This window comes from Osmerus mordax, chromosome 4, assembly GCF_038355195.1.
Source record: "Osmerus mordax isolate fOsmMor3 chromosome 4, fOsmMor3.pri, whole genome shotgun sequence".
Taxonomy (NCBI): Eukaryota; Metazoa; Chordata; class Actinopteri; order Osmeriformes; family Osmeridae; genus Osmerus; species Osmerus mordax.
This window is the reverse complement of record NC_090053.1, coordinates 2,629,638-2,656,422: the sequence shown is the minus strand read 5'-3', so window position 1 is coordinate 2,656,422 and position 26,785 is coordinate 2,629,638. Positions and strand designations below refer to the sequence as shown.

The 26,785-nt window shown below is 40.0% G+C and overlaps 2 protein-coding genes across 2 annotated transcripts; both read right to left on the bottom strand.

Moving 5' to 3' along the window:
* Positions 1-1,288: 1,288 nt before the first annotated feature.
* Positions 1,289-6,563, bottom strand: LOC136942230 (mucin-2-like). Its single transcript, XM_067235071.1, has 18 exons — positions 6,486-6,563; positions 6,064-6,325; positions 5,837-5,951; positions 5,515-5,605; positions 5,328-5,434; positions 5,003-5,216; positions 4,710-4,835; positions 4,187-4,304; positions 3,950-4,088; positions 3,725-3,832; positions 3,546-3,612; positions 3,287-3,424; positions 3,012-3,176; positions 2,813-2,907; positions 2,574-2,700; positions 2,006-2,261; positions 1,541-1,638; positions 1,289-1,429 (listed from the first exon to the last, which is right to left on the bottom strand). The coding sequence occupies exons 1-17, from the start codon at positions 6,547-6,549 to the stop codon at positions 1,596-1,598; spliced, it is 2,235 nt and encodes a 744-aa protein (XP_067091172.1). The 5' UTR covers positions 6,550-6,563; the 3' UTR covers positions 1,289-1,429; positions 1,541-1,595.
* A 1,240-nt stretch (positions 6,564-7,803) lies between these two features.
* Positions 7,804-26,099, bottom strand: muc2.1 (mucin 2.1). The gene is made up of 30 exons (XM_067234152.1): positions 26,024-26,099; positions 25,654-25,915; positions 25,404-25,518; positions 25,128-25,218; positions 24,847-24,980; positions 24,472-24,688; positions 24,226-24,351; positions 24,010-24,124; positions 23,756-23,894; positions 23,523-23,636; positions 23,349-23,415; positions 23,059-23,196; positions 22,764-22,928; positions 22,420-22,514; positions 22,022-22,148; positions 21,650-21,905; positions 21,419-21,477; positions 21,120-21,223; positions 20,874-21,025; positions 20,647-20,785; positions 20,395-20,502; positions 20,082-20,261; positions 19,478-19,717; positions 19,193-19,349; positions 18,611-18,739; positions 18,324-18,499; positions 9,349-9,447; positions 9,123-9,168; positions 8,506-8,629; positions 7,804-8,014 (listed from the first exon to the last, which is right to left on the bottom strand). Exons 1-30 carry the CDS (start codon positions 26,097-26,099, stop codon positions 7,804-7,806), a joined length of 4,161 nt encoding a protein of 1,386 aa, XP_067090253.1.
* Positions 26,100-26,785: the final 686 nt, after the last annotated feature.

Sequence of the window (26,785 nt, the reverse complement as noted above, 5' to 3'; positions counted from 1 at the left end):
CATCACTATTAATGATGCTGCAGTGTTTCAAAGCCCAAGCCTTTCGATGTGGTTGTGAAGTACAAGGGTCTTTTACAGTAACTGCATTAGGGCAACTTTGAGACACTTTCCAGCTGTTTCCAAACTCAACAGGGTCCACCACCACCGCTTGATTTCTGGTTGTGAAGTCATTTTTTGCATTTCCATCATAGTTTCCACACAGACCACAGACTTTTCCCTGGAGAGAAATTGTGAATAAGAAATTATTTAATATAGCACAAGTTCATGCTAGTTGAAGACTACAGTGACATCTGTCATGACTCACCTTGAATGTGGGGGCAATTTTAATGAACAGAGTTGTCTTCTTGTCCCATATGAGGATCAGTCCATTGCTAATTTCAACAACCAAGAATAAACCAATAGTGTGGACCTTATAGGAAACATCTGTTCCAGTGTTTTGTTTGAGGACTTGAATATTTTCCTCTGAGAAAAATAACTCGTTGTTCTAAAAGAAACAATTGCAAATGTTCAGTTGAATACAAAAAATAACTGTATACGTTTGTATCATATAATGTCCGTATTCTTTTGGTTAAATGTGTTTCCAGCTTACCCCTAAGAAGAGCTTGATAGCGGTGGAACAGGTTGTACCAGTGGTTCCGCAAGGTATGTTCTGTGTAGTCACGCTAAAGGTTCCGTTTGCATTGTTGCTGCACATGTCCTGGAACATGTCAATATACATTTTGGAGATGAGCAAAATTAGGTTCCAAATTTCAATTCTTATTGATATTGGTATAAAAATAAAAAAAAATGTACCTATGACATAAACCATTCCAGTATTTTAAAGCTCTCAACAGGCCGTAGTATTTGTGTATGTTAGTATGTTATAATATCACAGCTAATGGGTGTTGTTTGGCCTTTCGACCTGGGGCGAAGCTGTGTTTTCATAAATAAATAATAATGTTCAAAATACATGTACAAAATAAACTGAACTTGAGGAAGTAGATGTTCAATCAGATTGCTTGATTTGAGCAACATGTTTGATAAACAACATTATAGCCATTGCCCTACCTGTAGAAGTGTATATTCACAATTGCCATCGTAAGAGAAACTCCTGCCATCGAAAGTGATGTAATGTCCATCCCCATAAATGGAACAGGTCGCGCTACACTCATTTTTCGAACATTGCCAGTTTCTTCCCATGCAAACACTTTAAAATCAAAAACAAAAAGCAGCATTAGCAATGTCATGCCAGAGATGTGTAAGTGGCGTATAACCTAATCTATTGTAAATTGCAGTACCAGACATTGCAGTCCTCTTGGATTACGTTTCCAGGCTGATAAACGACCCCGTTGTGTGAACAGGGACAGTGTTCCTCCTCAGTGCAGCCACCGTTACCGTCAGACAACAGGCCCTCAGGACACACACAGCCTGAGATGCATTCTTTACTGACCTATAAAACAGAATGACCATTTCATTTGTAAATGGAAAAAAATCTACCTGGAGATTAGAATACTGAATGTTGTAATACTGCAGCCATTGCAGCAGTTTTTGAAAGACATACACATTCTGTTTGTGTTTGGCAGCTCTCCTGGCATTCTGAGCCCTTTTCATTGATTCTAGACCTTGTGCAGTTGAAGAACACCTTTGGTTTGCTGCATGCTGAAGGGAATAATAGTTAGATTTCTTGGATTAAACATAGGCTGACATCTGATTTTTCACATTTAACACACATAGTTGGGGTAGGGTGGTAGTACATACATATTTGTTTTGTTGTTCCTGTACAGCTTAATTTCCCATTGTGACAAAAGCTTGGTAAACAAAAAGGACAAGAAGACATGTTACATTTTCACCACAATAACCTGCACATTAGGAGAGACTTCACAAAGTGAAAACAATTTTAGGATTAAGGAATTACAAGATTTAAACACAGATTCACGTATGCGACAGGTAGGTCCAGTCCTTTTTCATATACATATCCCAATCAAGTGAACACACAAATGTTTTGGATGAACATGAGTCAACTCACCAAGTAGCCTCATACGTACTGAGCCTCTGCCCAGGGGACAGTGTTTTTTCTCTATAGTAGCAGGGGCACTCTGAGGCAGGGACACATTTTCCCTTTTCGTTTAAATAAGTTCCTTCGGCACAGCCACACCCATCCACAGGCACAAAGTCTACCTCACATGCTGCATCGGTTTGGCTGAGTGATCGACAGGTGCGACCGCAGCTTGTCATGCTGTAGTCATATACCATAGTTCCCGGGCAGTGTGATGTGTAACCACCTAATGAGTGAAGTGTATTATTCAATATTTTGGTTCTGTAAATCAAAGTTTTGTACTACATTTACATTTAGTCATTTAGCAGGCACTCTTATCCAGAGCGACTTGCAGTAAGTACAGGGACATTCCCCCGAGGCAAGTAGGGTGAAGTGCCTTGCCCAAGGACACCGTCATTTTGCACGGCCGGGAATCGAACTGGCAACCTTCAGATTACTAGCCCGATTCCCTAACCGCTCAGCCACCTGACTCCCCTACGTGAAACTATGAAAACATAAACGATGAAATAAGATAATACCCGTTTGAGGTGGAACTCACCACAGGTGGTGTTTCTCCATCCTTGTAGGATGACACCGGCCGCAGCACACGCATGGACATAGGAGGAGACCGCTGCACACATGCAGTCCTCACTCTTTTCACAGGTACAGCTGTCGTACATGCAGTACTTTGAAGAAGTAAAGAAACCGTTGTAGACACACACACACACTTACACCGGTGCAGATTTTAATATGAATCTGTAAAAAAATCTTTCAGAATTTTAAAATACTAGGACTTACTTCCTCATAACTCTCTGGATTTACTTGAGAATGACATTCAGAGAATATTCCGGGTTTTTTTGACAGCATGGAACACCAGTGTTTGGCATACTTTTCTGTAACAAAATTAGGACACAGCAAAATTAGTTATTTGCTGTATTGGCAGAGAGTAGCCCGAGTATTAAGGGACAGTTTTTTGTTATACAGAGGCTTAAACTACCTTTTTCAGAACTCATGGTGCAAGGATTATGAAACACATTGGTCACATCAGGGCAGCTTGTTTCGGTCTTCCAAGTGTTAGCAAAAGTCACAGCAGTCCCCTCAATCATTCCATGTATTATTTTGAAATCATCGGCCTCAACGTCATTAAAATCTCCACAAAGGCCTAAATGAAGTGTAAAAAAAAAAAGAGAAAATAAAATTTTGTCCAATACATAATATTATGCATTCTGTATATTATGTAACATTTTATTTTATCTAAATGAAAAAACATACCCTTCATTTTCCCTTTGTGGGAAACATCAGCTGTGATATAGACCTGCATCAATGGTACTAATTGAACCTTAAAACGAAGCCCATAGTTTGTCTGCACGACAATGTAGAATGTAGAGGGCTTGAAGATTGTTAAATTAGCTGTGAAAAAAAGTTTGACTTCAGATAACTTGTCACTAAAATACAATATAAGACAGAAATTTCCTGTAAATCAATAGTACTCAAAAATACCCATCTTGATTACATAATTGAAGCAACTGACCTATCCAAAGAGGCATTGGAGAAAAAACTTTATTGACAAAGACTCCACTTTCTTCAATCAAAACCGTCTGCAATTAATGAATGAACTGAAATTGTCACTTCAATCACCCAACGTATGCTAACATACAGGTGCTGATAACATACTGAACATACAGGTGCTGATGGACGGAATATTCTTACCATATCCCCTTGTGTAACCAAAGTTACTGACTTCAGGCAAGTTTCAATGTTAGACTTTCCACATTTTACTATGTCACCAAGGACGGTGAAATCCTGGCCCTTGGTTTGCTAAGTACAAGGTTGAGGGGTGATACGTAAAAATTCTGATAAAAATATCATGCCTCAGTATGATGCTGAATAAAAATATAGTACAAACATATTTCTGCATTTGTTTGTGTCCCTTACCTTTGACAGAACATAAGAGCAGTCTCCATGAAAAGTGTAGTCTTTGCCATCATAGGTGGTGATGTGAGAACCTCCCTTTATAGAGCAGGTGCCTGGACAGTCCAGATATTCACGACTCCACTTGCCGTTAGCGCAGGTACTAGCAGAGACATTCAATCAGTTTAGTCTGCCAATCTAATGCAAGTGCTTACACAATGTATTACTGCAAATACTTATTGAAAATGTGATAATTATTACAATTTTTGGCAAGTTCTTGAGTAGGATTCTCCAGGACTGTAAGACTTTCCATTATGGAAGCAGGAGCACAGGTTTACAGGAACACAGCCATGCTGAGTAATATCATCATAGACCGTTCCTTTGAGAAACAATGAATGAATCAGTTCTCGGATATGTTACAATGGCTTTGACTGTTAAAAAATGCAATCTGGTACAACATTTAAAGTACCGTGTATATTTAATCTCATTTATTTAATCTCATGTTATACTTAAGTACAAGGGTCCGGTTGCACAAAACACCCCTTAAGTAAATCCCTTAGCTAAGGAGAAATGTACCCCTAAGTGTCATAATTAAGTAAAAAAGTTAAGGTGTTTTGTGCAACCGGCATATGAACATTTGTAATATTTAGCGTATGGTGTTTAATGTCTCAAGCAGCTCACTTTTTAAGATCTACCGTGATATATGAAGTAGTGTCCACTATACAGTAATTCAGTATATTAAATATATTACTGTTTAAAGTATTTAAGGAAGGAAGGAATTTACCAGCAGGACAAAAGCAGCCATCAATGCAATGGTCTTCACACAAGTTGCGTCTGTGTTGGTTACTGCAGGTGTCAGTGCAGGCATTGCCACATTCCTGGTACTCCAAGTTCAGAGGACATTTTTTTGCTGTTGAACACAGAGATAATGTAAAGATGTAATGTATACTGTATCATATGTCATTGTGTGTAAATATCTGCAGATTAGCCTACAATCATTTAGCAAACATTTAACAGGCATTAAGTAATATTTGGAGTATTAACAGTATACACATAGAAAAGGGATCCCGTTCTTACGGCAGAGCTCTGCAGTCTTCCAGTTTTGGGGCTTTCCTCCTGTATGGGCACACTGGCGGGAATACTCGGACATGGTTAGACACTGACAAGAGACATTTCTACTGGTACAGTAGCACAAATCCATCTCACAGGCCTTGATAAAGGACTTTGTGTCTATCACGTCTTTGCAGCTGTTGAAGGCAGGATCCGACAGCAGGTGCTCGCATTGTCCTGTCTGCAAAATAAGTCAAGGTGGGACATATTCAAAATACTGGAACTATTCCTAGATGGAAGTCAATGACTGAGATTCCGTAACATCGGCTCAAGTCAGCACAATTCTAAGCACCTGATTTTCACATTTCAGTTGAGACAGAGGAGAGTTTTCCTTGCAGGTTTCCTTGAAGCTGTCTGTGTTCCACTTTTTACCATAAAATTCAAGGTTTGGACGGTTATCTGTAAAGGAAAACTTTACGTTTATTATTAACACTTGATAATGACACTTTTCTCTGGCTTGATTTCAGTGTTTTTTTTACCATTTTCTGGGACCATTTCATTGGTTTGAACCCCATTGAAGTCACCACACAGTCCACAAGTCTGATTCCTGAATTTGGTGTTCATTTCAACCTGATAACAAATGGAGGAAAGGGTTTTAACTCACATTTGGTATAGGAATGTAAAAAAACATGTAAAAAAACATGTAAAAAAAAAAAGTACATTCATTACTTGACTAAGCCATTTAAGATCAAATATCACCCTCCATCCTTGCTAAAACATGGTTTAATAACCCTTTGAGAGATGAATTGTACCCCCTTGTGGCACACTCTCAGGGCAGTGGGGCATCATAGGCAAACCTACCCAGAGGGCATCATCTTCATTCCACATGACGACAAAACCTAACTTTGCCGTGATCTTGATGTAAGATTGTGCCTTGACAATCAACAGTCCAGACTGACTAAATGGAATGGTGACTCTAGTGAAAGATCACAAAAACAATTGATGAGTGGAACCAACATAATAAGTTAATAATACGTTTCATTGGATATCATTCCTCTCTTTATTTGAACAGACCATTTCACACTTACCTTTTCTCATCCACACTGACTGAGTTGTTGGACAGCTCCACCAATGTCCCTTCCAGCTTAATGGTGACCTTTTTAATGATGGGATGATCATTTACTTCACCACGCTGTAGCTGGATGTAGAACTCCTCATAATCGCCCTTACACAGGGATGTCAGGACGTAGTTACAAGAGGAGGGAAGCTGGAAGAAATCTCCATCAAAGGTCTTGAAGTGGTAGTACCCCCATGTGCTGCATACATGTCCACTGTCAGAGGAGAGAACTCCTAAAAAATAAAAATAAAAACATATTCCTCCATATTTCCTAAACGTGTCTATTCGAGGATACAATCACAGATCATCCTTTCAACACTTTTTTACATTTTACAACAGAGCTGGGTAATGCTTTTAATTCAAATCCATGCATATGTCATTGAGCACACCAACCTTTCTGTGCAGCATATAATCCAAAACAGAGAACAAGCCATGGTTTCATCCATCTAAGAGCCATCCTTATGATGTCTGATGCCCCAAGACTGATGAATAGACTTGTTATTCTTAGTGGAATATATACTGTCACCCAGACATCCTTGTCATACCTGTTTTTTTATTTACCAAGTCTTCATCTGATGCAATTAACATATGGGTTAACCCCCCATGGCGTGCTTGATGTAGATGATAGGATCCAGATGGAATGTGATAGGCTCTTCTATTGTGGCAGAAGTTTACTCTCAGTGGTGTTCCTGATAATCTTTGTTTACCTTAAGAAGAAACAGATGAACTACCTGTGCAATTGAACTGGAGCGAATGTGGTTTAATGCTTGTGGTTCACCACATTTTTTTAAATGAGGATACATTTATTGACACTTGATATCCTGCGTAGCAGGATATCAAGAGTTTGAGTTTCAGCAGCTGTTCAAACTAGGAAACTCCAAGTGACCTTCGCGTTTCATTCTAAAGGAAGTTTTTAACAATAATCATGTGTCAAATATTGACCAATGGGATGATGAAAATATAACATCTTAAGCTTTTACAGTCAATCAATGTCATATACTATATTTAATGTACAGTATACATTTAATCTGATAAATGTAAGATCACATAATATGAAAGTATATAAAATATGGAATATTTAATATTGTGTGATTGATGTGGAATGTTTATGAAGCAGCTCACTTTTTAACCCTTGTGTTATCTTCGGGTCATTCTGACCCATCAGTCATTGTGACCCACCGTCGTATTGCGACAACTTTACCGCATACAAAAACAAAGTGAAGCATTTTCTTTTAACCGTTGGGCTGTCTCAGACCCCCCACATTGCGAAAGTTGAAAGAAAATTATTTTTATTTGTTTTTGTATTGAGTAAAATTGGGTAAACACAACGATGGTTCGTTATGAACCTTTGGGTCATGTGACCCGAAGGCAGCACAAGGGTTAAGATGTGCAGTAATATATAAAGTAGCATCCACTAAGCAGCAAAACAGTTTATTAACCACATTACTGTTTTGTAGTGTTTAATAAGGGAAGGAATTTACCAGATCAAAGTTAAACACTGCCTTTATGGGAAATAGGCCCTTAATACTGTACAATGTCATTATTCAGAAATAGAAACATGAACCAGTGTTGTTGTTTTTCAGATGCATTTATTAAGATAAATAGATTTGATTTCTACATTTAAAATATAATCTACAGTAGCTAACAGCTAAGGGGCTAGGGTAGACAACTTATTCATCACAGCAAAGTGGTGGGGGAATTGCAGTCCCTTTCAGACCAATCTGAGACTCCGGCTCTTGCGGAGAGACCATCTGCTGGCACTGTTGCAGTCAGTGTTCCCGCAGCTACATTCCTCCACGTGCATGTAGGTGTAAGGAACCTGATCTCCATTCAGGCACTGCAGGGTTACAGTACGGTTGGAAGAGCGCAACTCCTTGCAGCAGGTGCAGGACTGCTGCATGATTGCAGCCACTTCTGAGTACCTGCAACACAAAGAGATTCAAAGATTCAAAAAGCTTTATTGTCTAATATGTTGCCATGTTAGAAAATGTTCTTTTGATTGAAGGCAGAGTGTGTGTGATGTATCAGTAGCATGAGTTTTGAATATGTATTGCATTGGGAATGAAGGATTTGTTGTATAATGACTTTTTAGCCAGAGGCACTCTGAACTCTGATGGGAAGGGGTTCACACATAGTTATGAAGTTTACTCACTGTCACTATCTTTAGTATGCAAGAAACGGAAATCTGTTTGTGTCACTGATATCTTACTCACCGACTGCACTATTTCCTATCTATAATTCAAGGAATCTGTGTGTGTGTGTGTATCACCTACTTCGTCAAGGGCAATGTGCACTATCAATCTATAGTTCCAAGAATCTGTGTGTGTCCTTCTCACTGACATCACTGTCTGCATCACAGGCACTGTGCACTTGTTCATATTGATTTATAGTGCTTGTTAAATGTGTGTCGTACTTGGTGAAAGTGTTGCAGGCTCCTTCGCAGTAAGGCATGTCCACTTCCTCCACAGACTGGCATCCCTTGTAATTGATGCGGGTTTGCTTGCTTCCTATCTTACAGGCCATTTCCTTCTCCACACCTGTTCGAGAACAAGAAAAATACTTCCTTTTGTGGCAATTTTTGTATTTGAAATATGACTGAATATAATTCTTATCTTGTGACACCGCTTGTAGATGTTTTGAACAGAACTCATGTATAAAATATTTTGGAATTTCACCAAGGGGGTCAGGTGGCTGAGCGGTTAAGGAATCGGGCTAGTAATCCGAAGGTTGCTAGTTCGAATCCCGGCCGTGCAAAATGACGTTGTGTCCTTGGGCAAGGCACTTCACCCTACTTGCCTCGGGGGAATGTCCCTGTACTTACTGTAAGTCGCTCTGGATAAGAGCGTCTGCTAAATGACTAAATGTAAATGTAAAATAATAATAAGAAAATCCTACTCACAAATTTTACAGCAACCATTTGCTGCTGTCTGTATTGAATCCTGTGGTGTGGCAGAAATAAAAGTTTTACTTTTGACATCCAGATTTTTCTAGCAATGCAAATTGGAATTGTTGCATGTATCCAATATATACCGGCTGGCAGTTGCTCTGCTGGAATGGAGGACACTGGGTCTTGGAGCTGGTGGTTACATAGGTTGCACCATTCTTAAAGCAACTGTATCTTTCACATGTATTGCCAGACATTGGCCAGATTTCTCCTGGCTGGGTGGGCACAAACACACACACACGTTCAGTGTTTAAGCAAAGTTAGATTAATTAATAACTACTCAGAATTCTTTAAACAGGTAAGGACACTTACCTTCAGCAACTTGTTGGTTCCATTAATTTTGAGGATACAGTGCGTCTGCAAACACTTTCCACAGCATCCATTTGAGTCTGTCTCAGTATACTCATATCCCTGGGAGAAAAACACAATGAGACTCAGTTGACAGAGATAATTTATATCTTCACAGTTTCATGCTTCAAAATATCACTAGGAGCAATCAATATTCTCGTTCTTACCAGATCACACTTTTGATCACATTCCGGAAATTGACAGACTATTTTTAACAGGCCATCGACTCTCTCCTCCCTCGTACAAGTACAGACTTGACACTCCACCACTGGTACTAAGTCATCAGGCTAGGAACATGAAAAACATGTGAAATGTGTAAATGGAACTCAAAATATTTAACATTATAAAACTATTCTCATGTACAAATTGATTTTTTAGATGCAGTTGGTTAGACATACATATATCAGAGTGTTTATGCTTTTATTACCTGGTATTCCATATTTTTGTGCACACAAACTCTTTTAGCCTCTGGTATAAGGAGACAGAGACACTCACAATGAAATAACAGGGAATTCACAATCATTGTTGTTCTTGCTATAAAAACTTTGGGACAAGTTATTCTTAAAGAAAATACCACATGTGGTTTCTGGGCAGCATTTTCCTTCAGGCACTGAGACCATAGGCTTGAACCCAATCGGACAGTTCATGTCGTTAGATGGACAAGTACTGCTGACACACTCTGTGGAAAAAGCAATTGCACATATATTCTACTGTCTGAAATGAATAGTTTGCACATCATTATGTGATAGAATTTGTGAGAATGATTAGAGTCTGAATGAGTCTTACGGCAAACAAGGCTAGAGCAGCAGGAGTCTGATGGATTAGTCTGGTTGACAACGATTAACCCTGGATCAGTGCAGGTGGGTACAGGGGACTCTGGACAAACCTTAGGCTTGCAAGTCACAGTCTTGGTGGATTTCTCACAAATGCAGTCCTGGCATTTGTACTGAAACCTCTCATTGAACTGTATGAAGAATTACAAATAGGCGGTTGATTTAATTTAATTCAATGTGACAAGAATGGTTTCTATTACTTTCATTTGAACCTTTGTGAATAGGTAGTAATTTGTTTTACGTCTCATTAATTTACCTCTCGTGGTACACCTTCTGGATCAAGGCACCCTATGAAAACACGCACCACAATCAGTAATCAATTTTACAAAATGCAATGTCTTGTCAGAATCATCGATCATAAATGGGCCTCTAACAGTTTTAGTTGGTTTAACATCATGGATGATATGATCAGAATAATCTCAAAATGCTGCGTATACTTACCACATTTATCCACACAGACTCCAGACTTTTTGTTAAACAGCTTCATGCCATCTGGGCAAAAGCATCCCTCAGTTGTAAAATTCAAGTTGGTATCAGCAGGACTGTAAAAGGGAACTTAGTTATATTCTGATGTTTTTTTTCTGAGCATGCATGCATTTGAAATAAAATAAACAGTAATGGTTGGTCTCCCTGAATGACAAGCATAAGAACGATGTGAATGCCCGAGGGACCTGATGCTTGATGTAAGCATGACTTGTAACATGTCAGACATGTAAGACTTACTTATCATCACAGGTAGGCTGCTCTGCAGGACCACAGGGTTTGTAGACTTTGCCTGCCGGGCATTCGTTGGCTGTTGAGGAAGGAAAAGAAAGTACATCGTTTTGGTTTATCTACAGTATAATAATTGGTAACATTTTACATTAAGATTACATGAACTACCATGTAACTGCATAGCAACACGTACAGTGACAACATTGTAGGTCTATAGGAATGGCTATGTAAGTGTTAGGGTTGTAAATTATTACTAAAGTGTACGAAGACACACTGCGGGGGAGGGATTTAAGGGGGTGTTGTAAAGGGTCAGTTGAAGGATGTTTTACCAAAATAGGATCAATGTAAGCCTTGCCTGAAAAGCCCAGCCCTTACCGAGTCTCACTTGTGTAATAAATTGTACTGCTAAACAGTATGGGAGTAGCAGTTCTTATGTAACTACAATGTTGTTACTGTAGGAATAGCTATGTGTTTGCATGGTACTTAATGCAACCTTAATACAAAATGTTGCTTAAATGATTAAATAAATAATTGTACAACACACTGACAGGAAGGGTTGTCTTACCACATATTTGGACGTGGTTCCTCCAGTGTATGCAAACTCCAAACTGAATACAAGCAGCAGCATAAGTCTGCAAACTTGTGCACTCAACTGCTGGGTTGAGTACATGGCAGCTATCAAAAACACATCCCTCATAGAATTTGTCAGGTGAGACAAATGGATGGCATTCTGCAAACAAGCTGTGTAAATAAACCAGACAGAAAATCATGAGTAACAGACATTTCGAAGACACAATATGAAAAAAGGGTTTAAAATATACACCTGTGGCATGGCATATTGTTGTAAAACAAATTGAAATGTGTGTGTGTTTTTTGGGGGTACCTGCTCTTAAGAAGATCACAAATGGAATCAGGTTTGCATGGCATCGGCGAAGGATGAACCGGTGAGTCGGTCGGTGGGAACAAGGGTGGCACAAAACAGTCAGGCTGGTACAGGTCTTTGGCAGGCCAGTAATCTGCCATAACTGCACAGCTATTCACCAGCTGGCCACCTGGCAGCATGCAGTCATCATGCTGATTGTTGTTGCATGTCCCTGATAGGATACACAAATACAAATACTAATTATCACACTTTTAAAAGCAAATTTGATTTAGCGACAATGTAGAAGGGGATTGAAATCTAAATTGTCCACTACTGAAAGGCTTGGTCTGTAGAAAAAGGCTTCAACACTTACCACAATGTCCCTGTGTGTTGTTTCCAAACTTTCTAAATGGAAGGGCAACACTAAAGCCATTGACACCAAATGTAACAACCACTTCTAGATGAGGAATCTCCAAAACCATATTAAGTCCAGAGTTCATAATCTTCATCCCATGACGTGAAAAAGGTAGATCGAGGCCAACCCCACCAATAAGAGCCTTGATGAAATGAACAAAAGAACAAGTAATTTAGCCTTAATAATTAATGAACAAATGTTAGAATTTTACAAACCAGTGGGTCAATATAACTTAGCATAGAACATACTGCACAGTACCTCTAACTGCACAGCACCGATGAGGTTGTGATTCTTGAGTGTTATGACTTGGAAGTTATAAGACACGATGATTGACCTGGGACAAGACACTTCCTCAGTGGGATCACAGTAGACGTTGTCAATATAAATTCTTAAGTTGTGATTAGGTCTGATCTCCTCCATGAGGATGTATGTACAGTTTCCTTGATAACTGTAGAAGAGTCCATCAAATGTTATATAATGAGGGTCTCCCCAACCTTCACACACACCTGCAATAGAAATAGCATGAATCCAACTATTAAGATTGGGCAGTTATTACAAGAAGCAAAAAAAGAAAAGAAATACTGTGTATTTTTGAGACTTAGAAGAAGAGAAACTCACAGTCACACACATAGTGTTCGCAACAATATTCCTCATCATAAACAAGAACTGGATTATTGCCATTGGCACAAGTGATGTTCTCAAGGGGTGGACATTCATATGGAATTATTTCAATGGTATTATTCTCAATGCATCTGGCCAATGTGCAGTTGCAAATCCAGAATGTTTCGTTTTGCTGACGTTTAGAGGAAGAAGGAACAGGAAGACAATAAATTGGCAGTTTTCACAATATCCTAATAAACCAAATGTTGATTCACTCCATCAATAACATGAAAATATCAGCACATTTGTATTTGCTCAGTTTCATTTGAAGCATTTGTGTGGAGTGACTTACGACTTTGTCCCAATCTGGGCAAGTGGGAGGAGGTGGGGTTGGAACAACACATGGACCTGTTGTATTCTTAATCTCACAAATGTTGGAGCATATCATGGTAAGGCATATATCTGACCCCATGTGCTCCTGGTCAAATATGGTCTCTCCTAAATACCAAATTAATTGACAGTTAAGTTATCAAGTAATTATCATCCAATTAAAATGACATTCTCTTTCTTATTCTACAGCCATTTTTGTATTACCTGGTTTATAGTGCTTCCCATTGAAAGTACAAATGCATTCTGTAGTTCTGGGGGTTGTTGTTGTTGGTGATTGAGTTGGTGATGTGGTTGGAGGTTGACTTTGGGTGGTCACAGTAGTAGTTGTTGTGGGTTTTTCAGTTGTACTATGAGGTGTTGATGGTTTGGGAGTATTCACAGTAGTACTATTGGTAATTTGTCCACCTGTTGATGGAGATGTTTTTGTTGGACCAGTGATAACAGATTCTGTCGTAGTTTGGGCTGTTGTTGGTTCAGGAGTTGGAGGTTCAGTTGTGGTGGTTGTTGTAGGTGGTGGTGGTGTTGGTTTTTCAGTTGTAGTAGGAGGTGGTGTTGGTTCAGAAGTTTTCACAGTTGTCAATTTGGTAGTTTGGGCTGTTGTTGGTTCAGGAGTTGGTTCAGTTGTGGTTGTTGTAGTTGGTGGTGGTGTTGGTTTTTCAGTTGTAGTAGGAGGTGGTGTTGGTTCAGAAGTTTTCACAGTTGTCAACTTGGTAGTTTGGGCTGTTGTTGGTTCAGGAGTTGGTTCAGTTGTGGTTGTTGTAGTTGGTGGTGGTGTTGGTTTTTCAGTTGTAGTAGGAGGTGGTGTTGGTTCAGAAGTTTTCACAGTTGTCAATTTGGTAGTTTGGGCTGTTGTTGGTTCAGGAGTTGGTTCAGTTGTGGTTGTTGTAGTTGGTGGTGGTGTTGGTTTTTCAGTTGTAGTAGGAGGTGGTGTTGGTTCAGAAGTTTTCACAGTTGTCAATTTGGTAGTTTGGGCTGTTGTTGGTTCAGGAGTTGGTTCAGTTGTGGTTGTTGTAGTTGGTGGTGGTGTTGGTTTTTCAGTTGTAGTAGGAGGTGGTGTTGGTTCAGAAGTTTTCACAGTTGTCAACTTGGTAGTTTGGGCTGTTGTTGGTTCAGGAGTTGGTTCAGTTGTGGTTGTTGTAGTTGGTGGTGGTGTTGGTTTTTCAGTTGTAGTAGGAGGTGGTGTTGGTTCAGAAGTTTTCACAGTTGTCAATTTGGTAGTTTGGGCTGTTGTTGGTTCAGGAGTTGGTTCAGTTGTGGTTGTTGTAGTTGGTGGTGGTGTTGGTTTTTCAGTTGTAGTAGGAGGTGGTGTTGGTTCAGAAGTTTTCACAGTTGTCAATTTGGTAGTTTGGGCTGTTGTTGGTTCAGGAGTTGGTTCAGTTGTGGTTGTTGTAGTTGGTGGTGGTGTTGGTTTTTCAGTTGTAGTAGGAGGTGGTGTTGGTTCAGAAGTTTTCACAGTTGTCAACTTGGTAGTTTGGGCTGTTGTTGGTTCAGGAGTTGGTTCAGTTGTGGTTGTTGTAGTTGGTGGTGGTGTTGGTTTTTCAGTTGTAGTAGGAGGTGGTGTTGGTTCAGAAGTTTTCACAGTTGTCAATTTGGTAGTTTGGGCTGTTGTTGGTTCAGGAGTTGGTTCAGTTGTGGTTGTTGTAGTTGGTGGTGGTGTTGGTTTTTCAGTTGTAGTAGGAGGTGGTGTTGGTTCAGAAGTTTTCACAGTTGTCAATTTGGTAGTTTGGGCTGTTGTTGGTTCAGGAGTTGGTTCAGTTGTGGTTGTTGTAGTTGGTGGTGGTGTTGGTTTTTCAGTTGTAGTAGGAGGTGGTGTTGGTTCAGAAGTTTTCACAGTTGTCAATTTGGTAGTTTGGGCTGTTGTTGGTTCAGGAGTTGGTTCAGTTGTGGTTGTTGTAGTTGGTGGTGGTGTTGGTTTTTCAGTTGTAGTAGGAGGTGGTGTTGGTTCAGAAGTTTTCACAGTTGTCAATTTGGTAGTTTGGGCTGTTGTTGGTTCAGGAGTTGGTTCAGTTGTGGTTGTTGTAGTTGGTGGTGGTGTTGGTTTTTCAGTTGTAGTAGGAGGTGGTGTTGGTTCAGAAGTTTTCACAGTTGTCAATTTGGTAGTTTGGGCTGTTGTTGGTTCAGGAGTTGGTTCAGTTGTGGTTGTTGTAGTTGGTGGTGGTGTTGGTTTTTCAGTTGTAGTAGGAGGTGGTGTTGGTTCAGAAGTTTTCACAGTTGTCAATTTGGTAGTTTGGGCTGTTGTTGGTTCAGAAGTTTTCACAGTTGTCAATTTGGTAGTTTGGGCTGTTGTTGGTTCAGGAGTTGGTTCAGTTGTGGTTGTTGTAGTTGGTGGTGGTGTTGGTTTTTCAGTTGTAGTAGGAGGTGGTGTTGGTTCAGAAGTTTTCACAGTTGTCAATTTGGTAGTTTGGGATGTTGTTGGTTCAGGAGTTGGTTCAGTTGTGGTTGTTGTAGTTGGTGGTGGTGTTGGTTTTTCAGTTGTAGTAGGAGGTGGTGTTGGTTCAGAAGTTTTCACAGTTGTCAATTTGGTAGTTTGGGCTGTTGTTGGTTCAGGAGTTGGAGGTTTAGTTGTGGTAGTTGTTGTAGTTGGTGGTGGTGTTGGTTCAGGAGTTGGAGCTGCAGTTGTGGTGGTGGTTGGTGTTGGTGTGGTACAAATAATGCAACAATAAACACGGAGCTTGTAATTGTAGCATTTTCCTGGTCGCCTTGGCTGGTCCTCTTCTTTACAAATAAAACCAATATTTACATCACATGTCACAACTTGGTTGGTACTACTAAGCGCTTCTTCAAGGGTCAAATCAGGGTATCTTGTATCTTTACATTCAATATCCGATGGCTTTTCACAGACAGTCTTTCCACTTTGTGTGATATTTTCATATGTTTCCCAGTCACTTTTGTCTGAACTGTCATCCTCGTCATACCATTCTGACCACTCACAAGTAGGAATACATGGTGTAGTAGGAGGTGGTGTTGGTTCAGTAGTTTTCACAGTTGTCAATTTGGTAGTTTGGGCTGTTGTTGGTTCAAAAGTTGGAAGTGCAGTTGTGGTGGTAGTGGTTGTTGGTGTTGGTTTTTCAGTTGGTGTTGGTTCAGGAGTTGGTTCAGTTGTGGTTGTTGTAGTTGGTGGTGGTGTTGGTTTTTCAGTTGTAGTAGGAGGTGGTGTTGGTTCAGAAGTTTTCACAGTTGTCAATTTGGTAGTTTGGGCTGTTGTTGGTTCAGGAGTTGGTTCAGTTGTGGTTGTTGTAGTTGGTGGTGGTGTTGGTTTTTCAGTTGTAGTAGGAGGTGGTGTTGGTTCAGAAGTTTTCACAGTTGTCAATTTGGTAGTTTGGGCTGTTGTTGGTTCAGGAGTTGGTTCAGTTGTGGTTGTTGTAGTTGGTGGTGGTGTTGGTTTTTCAGTTGTAGTAGGAGGTGGTGTTGGTTCAGAAGTTTTCACAGTTGTCAATTTGGTAGTTTGGGCTGTTGTTGGTTCAGGAGTTGGTTCAGTTGTGGTTGTTGTAGTTGGTGGTGGTGTTGGTTTTTCAGTTGTAGTAGGAGGTGGTGTTGGTTCAGAAGTTTTCACAGTTGTCAATTTGGTAGTTTGGGCTGTTGTTGGTTCAGGAGTTGGTTCAGTTGTGGTTGTTGTAGTTGGTGGTGGTGTTGGTTTTTCAGTTGTAGTAGGAGGTGGTGTTGGTTCAGAAGTTTTCACAGTTGTCAATTTGGTAGTTTGGGCTGTTGTTGGTTCAGGAGTTGGTTCAGTTGTGGTTGTTGTAGTTGGTGGTGGTGTTGGTTTTTCAGTTGTAGTAGGAGGTGGTGTTGGTTCAGAAGTTTTCACAGTTGTCAATTTGGTAGTTTGGGCTGTTGTTGGTTCAGGAGTTGGTTCAGTTGTGGTTGTTGTAGTTGGTGGTGGTGTTGGTTTTTCAGTTGTAGTAGGAGGTGGTGTTGGTTCAGAAGTTTTCACAGTTGTCAATTTGGTAGTTTGGGCTGTTGTTGGTTCAGGAGTTGGAGGTGTAGTTGTGGTAGTTGTTGTAGTTGGTGGTGGTGTTGGTTCAGGAGTTGGAGCTGCAGTTGTGGTGGTGGTTGGTGTTGGTGTGGTACAAATAATGCAACAATAAACACGGAGCTTGTAATTGTAGCATTTTCCTGGTCGCCTTGGCTGGTCCTCTTCTTTACAAATAAAACCAATATTTACATCACATGTCACAACTTGGTTGGTACTACTAAGCGCTTCTTCAAGGGTCAAATCAGGGTATCTTGTATCTTTACATTCAATATCCGATGGCTTTTCACAGACAGTCTTTCCACTTTGTGTGATATTTTCATATGTTTCCCAGTCACTTTTGTCTGAACTGTCATCCTCGTCATACCATTCTGACCACTCACAAGTAGGAATACATGGTGTAGTAGGAGGTGGTGTTGGTTCAGTAGTTTTCACAGTTGTCAATTTGGTAGTTTGGGCTGTTGTTGGTTCAAAAGTTGGAAGTGCAGTTGTGGTGGTAGTGGTTGTTGGTGTTGGTTTTTCAGTTGGTGTTGGTTCAGGAGTTGGAGGTTCAGTTGTGGTTGTTGGTGGTGGTGGTGTTGGTTTTTCAGTTGTAGTAGGAGGTGGTGTTGGTTCAGAAGTTTTCACAGTTGTCAATTTGGTAGTTTGGGCTGTTGTTGGTTCAGGAGTTGGAGGTTCAGTTGTGGTGGTTGTTGTAGTTGGTGGTGGTGTTGGTTTTTCAGTTGGTGTTGGTTCAGGAGTTGGAGGTTCAGTTGTGGTTGTTGGTGGTGGTGGTGTTGGGTTTTCAGTTGTAGTAGGAGGTGGTGTTGGTTCAGAAGTTTTCACAGTTGTTAATTTGGTAGTTTGGGCTGTTGTTGGTTCAAAAGTTGGAAGTGCAGTTGTGGTGGTAGTGGTTGTTGGTGTTGGTTTTTCAGTTGGTGTTGGTTCAGGAGTTGGAGGTTCAGTTGTGGTTGTTGGTGGTGGTGGTGTTGGTTTTTCAGTTGTAGTAGGAGGTGGTGTTGGTTCAGGTATGGTAGTCTGTACAGTGGTGGTTGTCGTGGGTTTTTCCGTTGTAGTAAGAGATGTCACAGATTGGGTAGTTGTCGATGGTGGCAAAGTGGATGTGTTTGTTGGTGGGGTCGGTGTCGGAAAGCAAGTTTCATTGGTATGGATTACGGTTGAGTTTATGCAAATGGCATAGTAGCACATTCCCAGGTTATCAGTCACATTATAAATAACTTCGTGATCCTCATACACAGTTCCATTGTATATGCAGACGTCACACTTTTCAACACATGTCTGGTTCTTTTCATCAAATATGGGTTTATCCTCTGGGCACACTGGGTAACAGCCTATGTTGAAGTCAAATAACATTATTAGAATTTTAGCTTTTGATAATTTGTTCCTTTTACTATTTAAAATAACAAATATTATACTGTTGTAAAAGCAAAAAGATGAATTACCTTCCAGGTTTGGAATTGGGTTGCTGCATATGCCTTGTGGATTCAAGCAGGTCTTGTAGCAAGGTGTGTGACATGGGCTATAATGCCACTTGCACTCATTGGGCTCATTGTAGTAGTCACAAAACACAGCTGTATTGTAAAATGAAAGACAATTTACCATGCAATCAATCAAATACATTATCATCCATAAGCAATCAAACATCTATCTAATCTAATTTATTAAATCTATTGAATTCAGCATTTCGTAATGTAAATCTGCATAATTATTCATATGTATAAAAACAGGTTATGCACAGAAATATCAGCAGTAACAATTAATATATTTGAATTATTTTATATTTATCAAGCAGTAGAATGAAAAAAAAAACTTATCATAGTATATGATGATAATAAAATAGTTTTGAAGAATACTATGGGGAAATGGGTTATCTACAAATTAAACTGAATAAAAAGTAATGAGCTATGGATAAACTTAATGCTCCATACTTTGGGGCTTGATGTGAAATTCATTTATTAGTGTTTTGGCCAAATCACTGGCTTATTTCAGAAACTATTGAAACAATGCAAGAAATCTGTACTTACGACAGATCTCAGGTGTTCTCCAGTTAACACACACACCGGCTTCGTTGCAAGCTTGAGCATAAGCCGCTACTGCAGTGCATAAACACTCACAGTCTCCCCCAGTGTCACAGGCACATGAATCTTTCACACAGTTCTCATAAAATTGTGTAGGATCCACCTAAAAAAGCATGTGCAAAACATGCATGTTTTAATGAGTACTATTTCTTTAAAATAATTATTTCAAAGTCATTTATTTAATTTACATAAGATAATAATGTGTGTGAGAATGTGATAATTTTTTTTTACCTTTTTGTGGCAATCTTGGAAAGTAATTCCTTTTATAATGCTGCACTGCATTTTGGCCCAGTTATGACGATTGGGTCTGGCAACACACGGTTCTGTGTTTGCTTCTGCATCTGGACAATAGTATGATGTTTGCCAGCTGTTTGCAAACTCTAGAGCACTGCTAACAGTCATCTGGCCTTGAGTGGTGAAGTCATTCTGGCCATCCCCATTATAATCCCCACATAGGCCGCAAACTTCTCCCTGTACAGCCACACATACATTTCATTGTAAGTGCTTAGATACACAGATACGTTGGAATTGGAAGTAAATCCGTTAAGGCATTTCCTGTTTACAATGAGAGGTGTGTAAAATCCTTTCTGTATTTTTTGAGAACAAATTCAGGCATCTGCCCATATGATGTCAGTCTATTGTAAACTAGGATCTATTTCTAAGTAAGTGGATTTAACCTTCCTTTCATATTCTTCCATAATAATACAGGGGGGGATACAGTAAGACAGATTAAGTACATCCAGTAGTGATAACACAAGATCACAAGATTACAGTATAATAACAACAGTCAAAAACATTCAGCACAATTGTAGCTGCAGTTCGGGATCCAACTTACCATGTGATGTGGTTCAAGGATAATGCGGACTGTGGTTTTGCGATCCCACAATACAGCCAGTCCTATAGAAGACTCCACGAGCAGGTACAAGCCAACGTTCCTCACATTGTATTTGATTTGAACGCCTTCATCTGTTTCCGTCACTTCATATGATCCATGTGACAGTTTTAACTCTGTTCTCTGTCAGAGCAATAAGGTTATCACAGTGTATTCTTACATTCTTATGACAAAAATGTCACATTCAATTGTGATTTGTCTTTGAACAAGCTGTTTTGCTGATTGTCAGTGATATTTCAGTTCTATTCTCACTCACCCCCAGCTTAATCCTGACAGTCTTGGAGCAGGTTGTGCCAGTACTTCCACATGGTATGTTCTCTGTAATCACTCCAAAGTCCTGGACTGTCCCTTCCCCACATTTATTCTTGAACGCAGATGACAATGTTAACACAGTTTATTGATGATCAGTTAGTAGATCAAGAGGTAAAATAGTTGCTCAGAAAATAGCAAAACTATTTCTAAAACATTTCTGTCATTCCATATGGTTCTGATTTCAAAATGCATTCACCTGGAGAGCCACATAGCCACAATCGCCACTAAACCCATACGTTCGCTGATCAAAGGTGCTGTAATGACCACTGCCGTAAATTGTACAGGTTCCAGAGCACTTCTTATCTGTGCACTCCCAAAGTCCCCGCTTGCAGGTGCTAGATAAGGACATCATTCAAATACATTCAGAACATGTGTACAGTATATAATTCATACATCAGTCATATCATCATGACATGAGCTTACCATGTGTTGCACTGGACTGGGATACTTCGCCCAGAAGCATAGTACAACCCATCATGGAGGCATGGACAGTCATGTTCTTTCACACAGAAACCTCTGTTATCATCAACAAAGCCACTGGGACACTGACAACCGGATTGACACTCTGAGGTGTACTGGTAAAAAAACAAAATAAGCCAACTGATTAAAAAGGGAAGAACCTGGAAGGTGAAAAGCATGTACTGGGAAGATCATCGGCCATCAACTCACACAGTCGTCACTGTCCAGATTTCTACAGTTTTTAGCACATTGTACTCCTATCTCCCCTGAACCAGCGGTAGAGCAGTTGAAGAACACTTTTGGGGATTGGCAGGCTGTAACAGAGGGCATAGCTATGTTTCATACACAGAGAGAGAGACCATATTATGCATGTTCTGTACCAAAAAGGTTGTGAGGCCAGGCTGTAACAGAGGGCATAGCTATGTTTCATACACAGAGAGAGAGACCATATTATGCATGTTCTGTACCAAAAAGGTTGTGAGGCCATGTTGTGACTTGAGGCAACTTACTCTCTGAGTGGAGACGAACTTTCCAAGAACGACAGTGAAGTTTGCCATTGGTGCAGATACTTGAAGAAGAAAACGATACGGATGTGACTAACTATACAAATTTGACAATTAATTATTAACTGTAAAAAAATTAATGTCTCTGCATACTGCACAAGTAAAGGATCACGGACAGGGTGTTACATGTTCACCAGGAATACTTTCCCTTTTCATCGGTAGGCAGCAGTCACTCACCAATGCTCGTCTCTGACGTTGATGGACTTCCCTGGTTTGACGTGGACACCGTCATAGTAGCAAGGACACTTATCCATGGGCACACAGACACCCTTATCATCCAGGTAGAGACCCTGAGGGCAGGAGCAGCCATCAACAGGCTGAAAGTCCAAGGTGCAGCCCTGTCGCTCTGAGCTCAGTGATCTGCAGGTCAGCTGGCAGCTCTGTAGCTGGTAGGAGAAGGTCTGAGATATTGGGCAGCTCGTTGTGTACTTGTCTGTCCACAACAACAACAAAAAAGTATTTTAAGCGAGAGGGTTAGAATAGCAGAATTGTTTGTTGGAGATGTCTTGATTGTTTTCATGCTAAAAGGCATTGTGATGAGATCCTTACCACACACGTTCTCTCTCCAGCCTGTCAAGACCACTCCTTTGATTGCACAGGCTCGGGCGTAGGAGGAGAACACAGCACACAGGCAGTCCTCACTCTTCTCACAGTTACAACTGGAGTATGTGCAGCGCTGCAGAGAGGACCATACATTTACATTTAGTCATTTAGCAGACGCTCTTATCCAGAGCGACTTACAGTAAGTACAGGGACATTCCCCCCCGAGGCAAGTAGGGTGAAGTGCCTTGCCCAAGGACACAACGTCATTTTGCACGGCCGGGAATCGAACTGGCAACCTTCAGATTACTAGCCCGATACCCTCACCGCTCAGCCACCTGACTGCATACAATTATAAAGCTGCAATCATCCAAGGATTCAGCCAATCAGAACAATTATATATCTACCTTGAAGTACATTTCAGGATCAACTGAGGTGTGACACTTAGCAAAAGTGCTTTCTGGACTTTTTAGCAGTGAGCACCAGTGTTCAGCATACTTCTCTGAGGAAACAACAATAACAAGGTTGAATTTAAATATGGCTTCTACAGTACATACAGTTTCTTCTGCTGTTTTAGTGTGCACATTTGGATTACGCAAAACAGTATTTGCATTCATTGCGGTGATATGAGCAGGATTTTTAAAGTTGTCGTTAATATAATATAACATAAAATACAATACAACATTGATATGATATAACTTAAAAGTGTGGCTATGTGACCAGTAAAAGGCCAGGTATAATCAAAACGTACCATTCTCCACACTAAGTGCACATGGGTCATCCAGCCTCTCCACCCGGTCTGGGCAGGTGGGATTGCTCTTCCAGGAGCTCCCAAAGGAGGATGCTGTACCCTCCACAATCCCCTGAGGGCTCTTCATGTCATCACCCAGAACCATGTTGTAGTTTCCACATAAACCTACACCAAACAAAAGGCATGGTCGTCTTTATAACATGAATGAGAGTTGTTATACTGTAAACCTTAAATCACATGACACACCTTTGCACAGATAATCAGTGGGATAAAAAGTGATTATTAACTATATTACCTCTGGTCTTCATCTTATGCATCTGGTCCAGTGTCACATAAACTTGCATTATAGGGACAAGCTGGATTTGTAATTGCAACCCAAAGCTGGTTTGGAGAATGATGTGGAAAGATGACGGCTGGAATATGTTGATGTCAGCTGTGAGGAAGGGGGGGAAAGAGTTAACCCCTTCTCAAGCAATCTAAAATGATTCGATCACAATAGCAAATGTTCATTTCCATGAAGAAACGGAACGTTTGTATGTTTCTTAAACACATTTGATACATTAAATTTGGATAATATTGTCCAACCTGTGCTGTAAGGCAAATTAATCTCCGCATTGTGCTTTACTTTTCCGTTAGTTGTAAACACCAACGCCTGAAGGACACAACAACTTATTTGAGAAAATACACACATCAGAAAATAAATACACAAGTGTGTGTCCAAGTTAAGGTCAAATATATTTTTCCTTGAAGGATACTTACATTATTTCGGTCATTGTTCAGAAGGACCACCACTGTCTTTAGACAAGTATCAAGCTCGTAGCTCACACAGGGAGTCAGTTGGACCAAAATGGTAAACTTGGGAACCACACTCTCCTAACAAAACATTGACATGACACAGGAAATAAGTGAAATGCCTATGAATTCATTGAGATTTTTTGTGACTTAAAAGTCATATCTATGGTTCACATGTTATATTGTACCTTGTTCTCAACTTTAGCCAGAGTGTAGTAGCAGTCTCCGTGGAAGATGAAGCCTTTGCCATCAAAGGTGGTCACATGTGACCCCTCCTCAACTGCACATGTTGCAGGACTCGGAAGGCTTTTACAAGACCACTTGCCATGGTGACAGACACTGACAGAAAAATACATTGAGGTAATTAACAGGATATGACATAATACAATTGGTCCTTAGTCACTCCTCCTTTACCAAACATATTAACCTGAGAAAACAAGTTTTATAAACGTACCATTCCTCCTTGTCCTGTTTGTAGACATCCCCACTGTTGTAGACCTTGTCATGCTTGCACTGACACTGGTCTTGTGTGATGCAGCCTCTCTTTGAGATATTATCAAACACCGTCCCTAAAATATTGACCACATGTTTATAATAGTATAACAAAAAGTTTCAAAAAAAATATTAACGAGACATTGTTTCATATTTGAAAAAAAAATGAAAAACTGACCTGCAGGACAGAAGCATCCGTCCATTTTGTGTTCCTCGCACAGTGAGCTTGTGTCAGAGTGTGTGCAAGTGTCCATGCATGGAGAGCCATCCTCCAAATACACCATGTTGTATGGACACTGCTTAGCTGCAACCAAGAAAACCCAACATTACCAAGCAAACAAAAGAAAGTAAATCAAAATTTATCTTTGGTTTGATAAGAAAAAAAGGCTCTAAAATGTAGGGTGATGATAAGTAAAGGCAGTACCACAGAACTGTGGTGTCCTCCAGTTAGGAGGACTCCCTCCTGCGTGGGAACACTGGCGGGAGAATTCTGCAAGCGTGCTGCAGATGCAGAAATCATCTGTGGTGTTGGCGCAGCCACACATGTCCTGGACACAGGCCTGGAGGTATGGCTCAGGATCCAGGAGGGTGCCACAGGATTTCCAGGACTCTGAATGCAGCAGCTGGTTACAGGTGACCCGCTAGAAAAAGGGGTGGGAAATAGACAACGTTACTGGCTACTAAGCCAAATTTTCGGAAATACAGTAGCATCTGTTTGACATGTTATTGTTCCTGACATAATTTCTGTAGAAGTAAGTCTTGAATCATTTACATTACTTAGAGTTGAGTACAAACTTACAAAGTCTGTGCATTTGTCTTCTAACAGTGTGTTATCTGTAGGTTCATCATCATTTTCATAAGGATCTTCACAATCGTCATTCGGCCGATGGACTTTCTGTAGGTTTCCAAACTCGACCAGGCTTATCAAACGACCTGTAAACAACAAATCCAACAGTTTCAGTCACTGAAATACTGAAATTTACCATCACAAATTGTGATGGTAAAAAACACAAGGTGAATGCACCTAACCCTTGTATTGGTGAACTGCACCAGTAGTCATAGATTGCAAAACCAACCCACCGTTATGAATGAACTCATTGTACACAGAATCACCATTGAAGTCTCCACAAAGTCCACAGGTTCGATTGGCATACTGTGAATCCAGTTCAACCTAATATAGACAATGACAGCACGTCAGTGATTTAATCTGGTATATTCCAATTAAACAAAAAGTCAAATAAAGCCAAACTATTCAACATTTGAACCAAATTCAACCTACAATCGTAATAAATAGAATAACATACAGCAGCACTTTGACAAGTGGTCAAAGTGCACACATTTCTGATGGTATCTTACCATGACTGCATCATCACCATTCCACATGACAGTGATGCCAACTTTAGAGTGAAGCTTGGTGTAAATTGCATTTCGTTCCAGCTGAACTCCTGCATTGTAGTATGGCAGATCGATGCTGGAAGGGACAAAATATATAATTTAGATCAAGGATAGTGTATAATTAGTTTTGGAAAAGTACAATTTAGTGACATATTTTCAGGGGAAATTATTTATTATTTTGTATTATTATTTATTATAATGGACTACTTACACTTCCCCATTCACCCTGATCAAGTTCTTGGTCAGATGAAAGTCAAGGTTGCTGATGCTGACCCCTACATAACTGACAGTAGGGTTGCCACCAGCCTCACTCCTCTTCATCAGCACAGAGAACTCTTGGTAAGACCCGTGGCAGTGGGAGGCTAGAGTGTATTCACACATGCCAGGGAACTGGTACAGCTCTCCATCAAAGGTCTTGAAGTGTTGCCTGCCCCAGGTGCTGCAGATGCTGTTAACATGGTTGCTGCTGCGACCTGAAGAGACAAAAAAGGAAACAATACAACAAAAATCATATGAAAGTAACATCTGGTTTGTCTTTGAATACAATTAGTCTTTGTATAATCTTTTATTTTCAATCTTACCCTTTTTGGCTTTCAAAGCGATAACACCAGTTACTGACAAAGCCAAGATACACCACCACAAAGTTCTCCACTCCATAGTGGGCTTCTATTAGCAAGGCAGGTGTTGGTGAGACTGCCTGTAGATGGCCCTTTATATCGGGATTGTCTAATCTCTGCTCACACCCTTTACAAGATGGAACATGTAGGTCAACCTTAGGTCAAGGGGCCTGAGTAAACATGTGTTGAAACATTAATTGTGAAGATCCGTCACTAATCTGGTTGTTTCTTTTATTGGATATGCACATGTATCTTACACGCAGTATGAACACTTTGGACATATTTTATTTTGAGTTGTTGTTTTATTAATAAAGGAACACTTTATTAATTATCAAATTAATCATGAATGCACTTGACTTGTCAAAGTCATTTTAGGTGCAAGTGTATAATAAAATATTTAAAAATTATTGATCCATTGCCGATTGAAGATGGTGCAACAAAGACAGTTTCAGGTAACAATTGATTTGAGGAATCTACTGGAATATAATGTACAACAGATAATAAAATTACATGATCAATTATGTTATGAAACGGGATTCATTAAAGCACAACAGTAACCTGTCAGTTTGTTTGATTTAAACATAATTTGAACAAGCTCTTTCCAAAGTTGAGTACAGTATGTCAACAAAGCTTCAAAGTTTAATCTTGACATAGTTTAAACAACCTCTCTCCAAAATAGAGTACAGTATGTCAACAATCTTCAGAGTTTTCCTGGTTGGAGAGGAC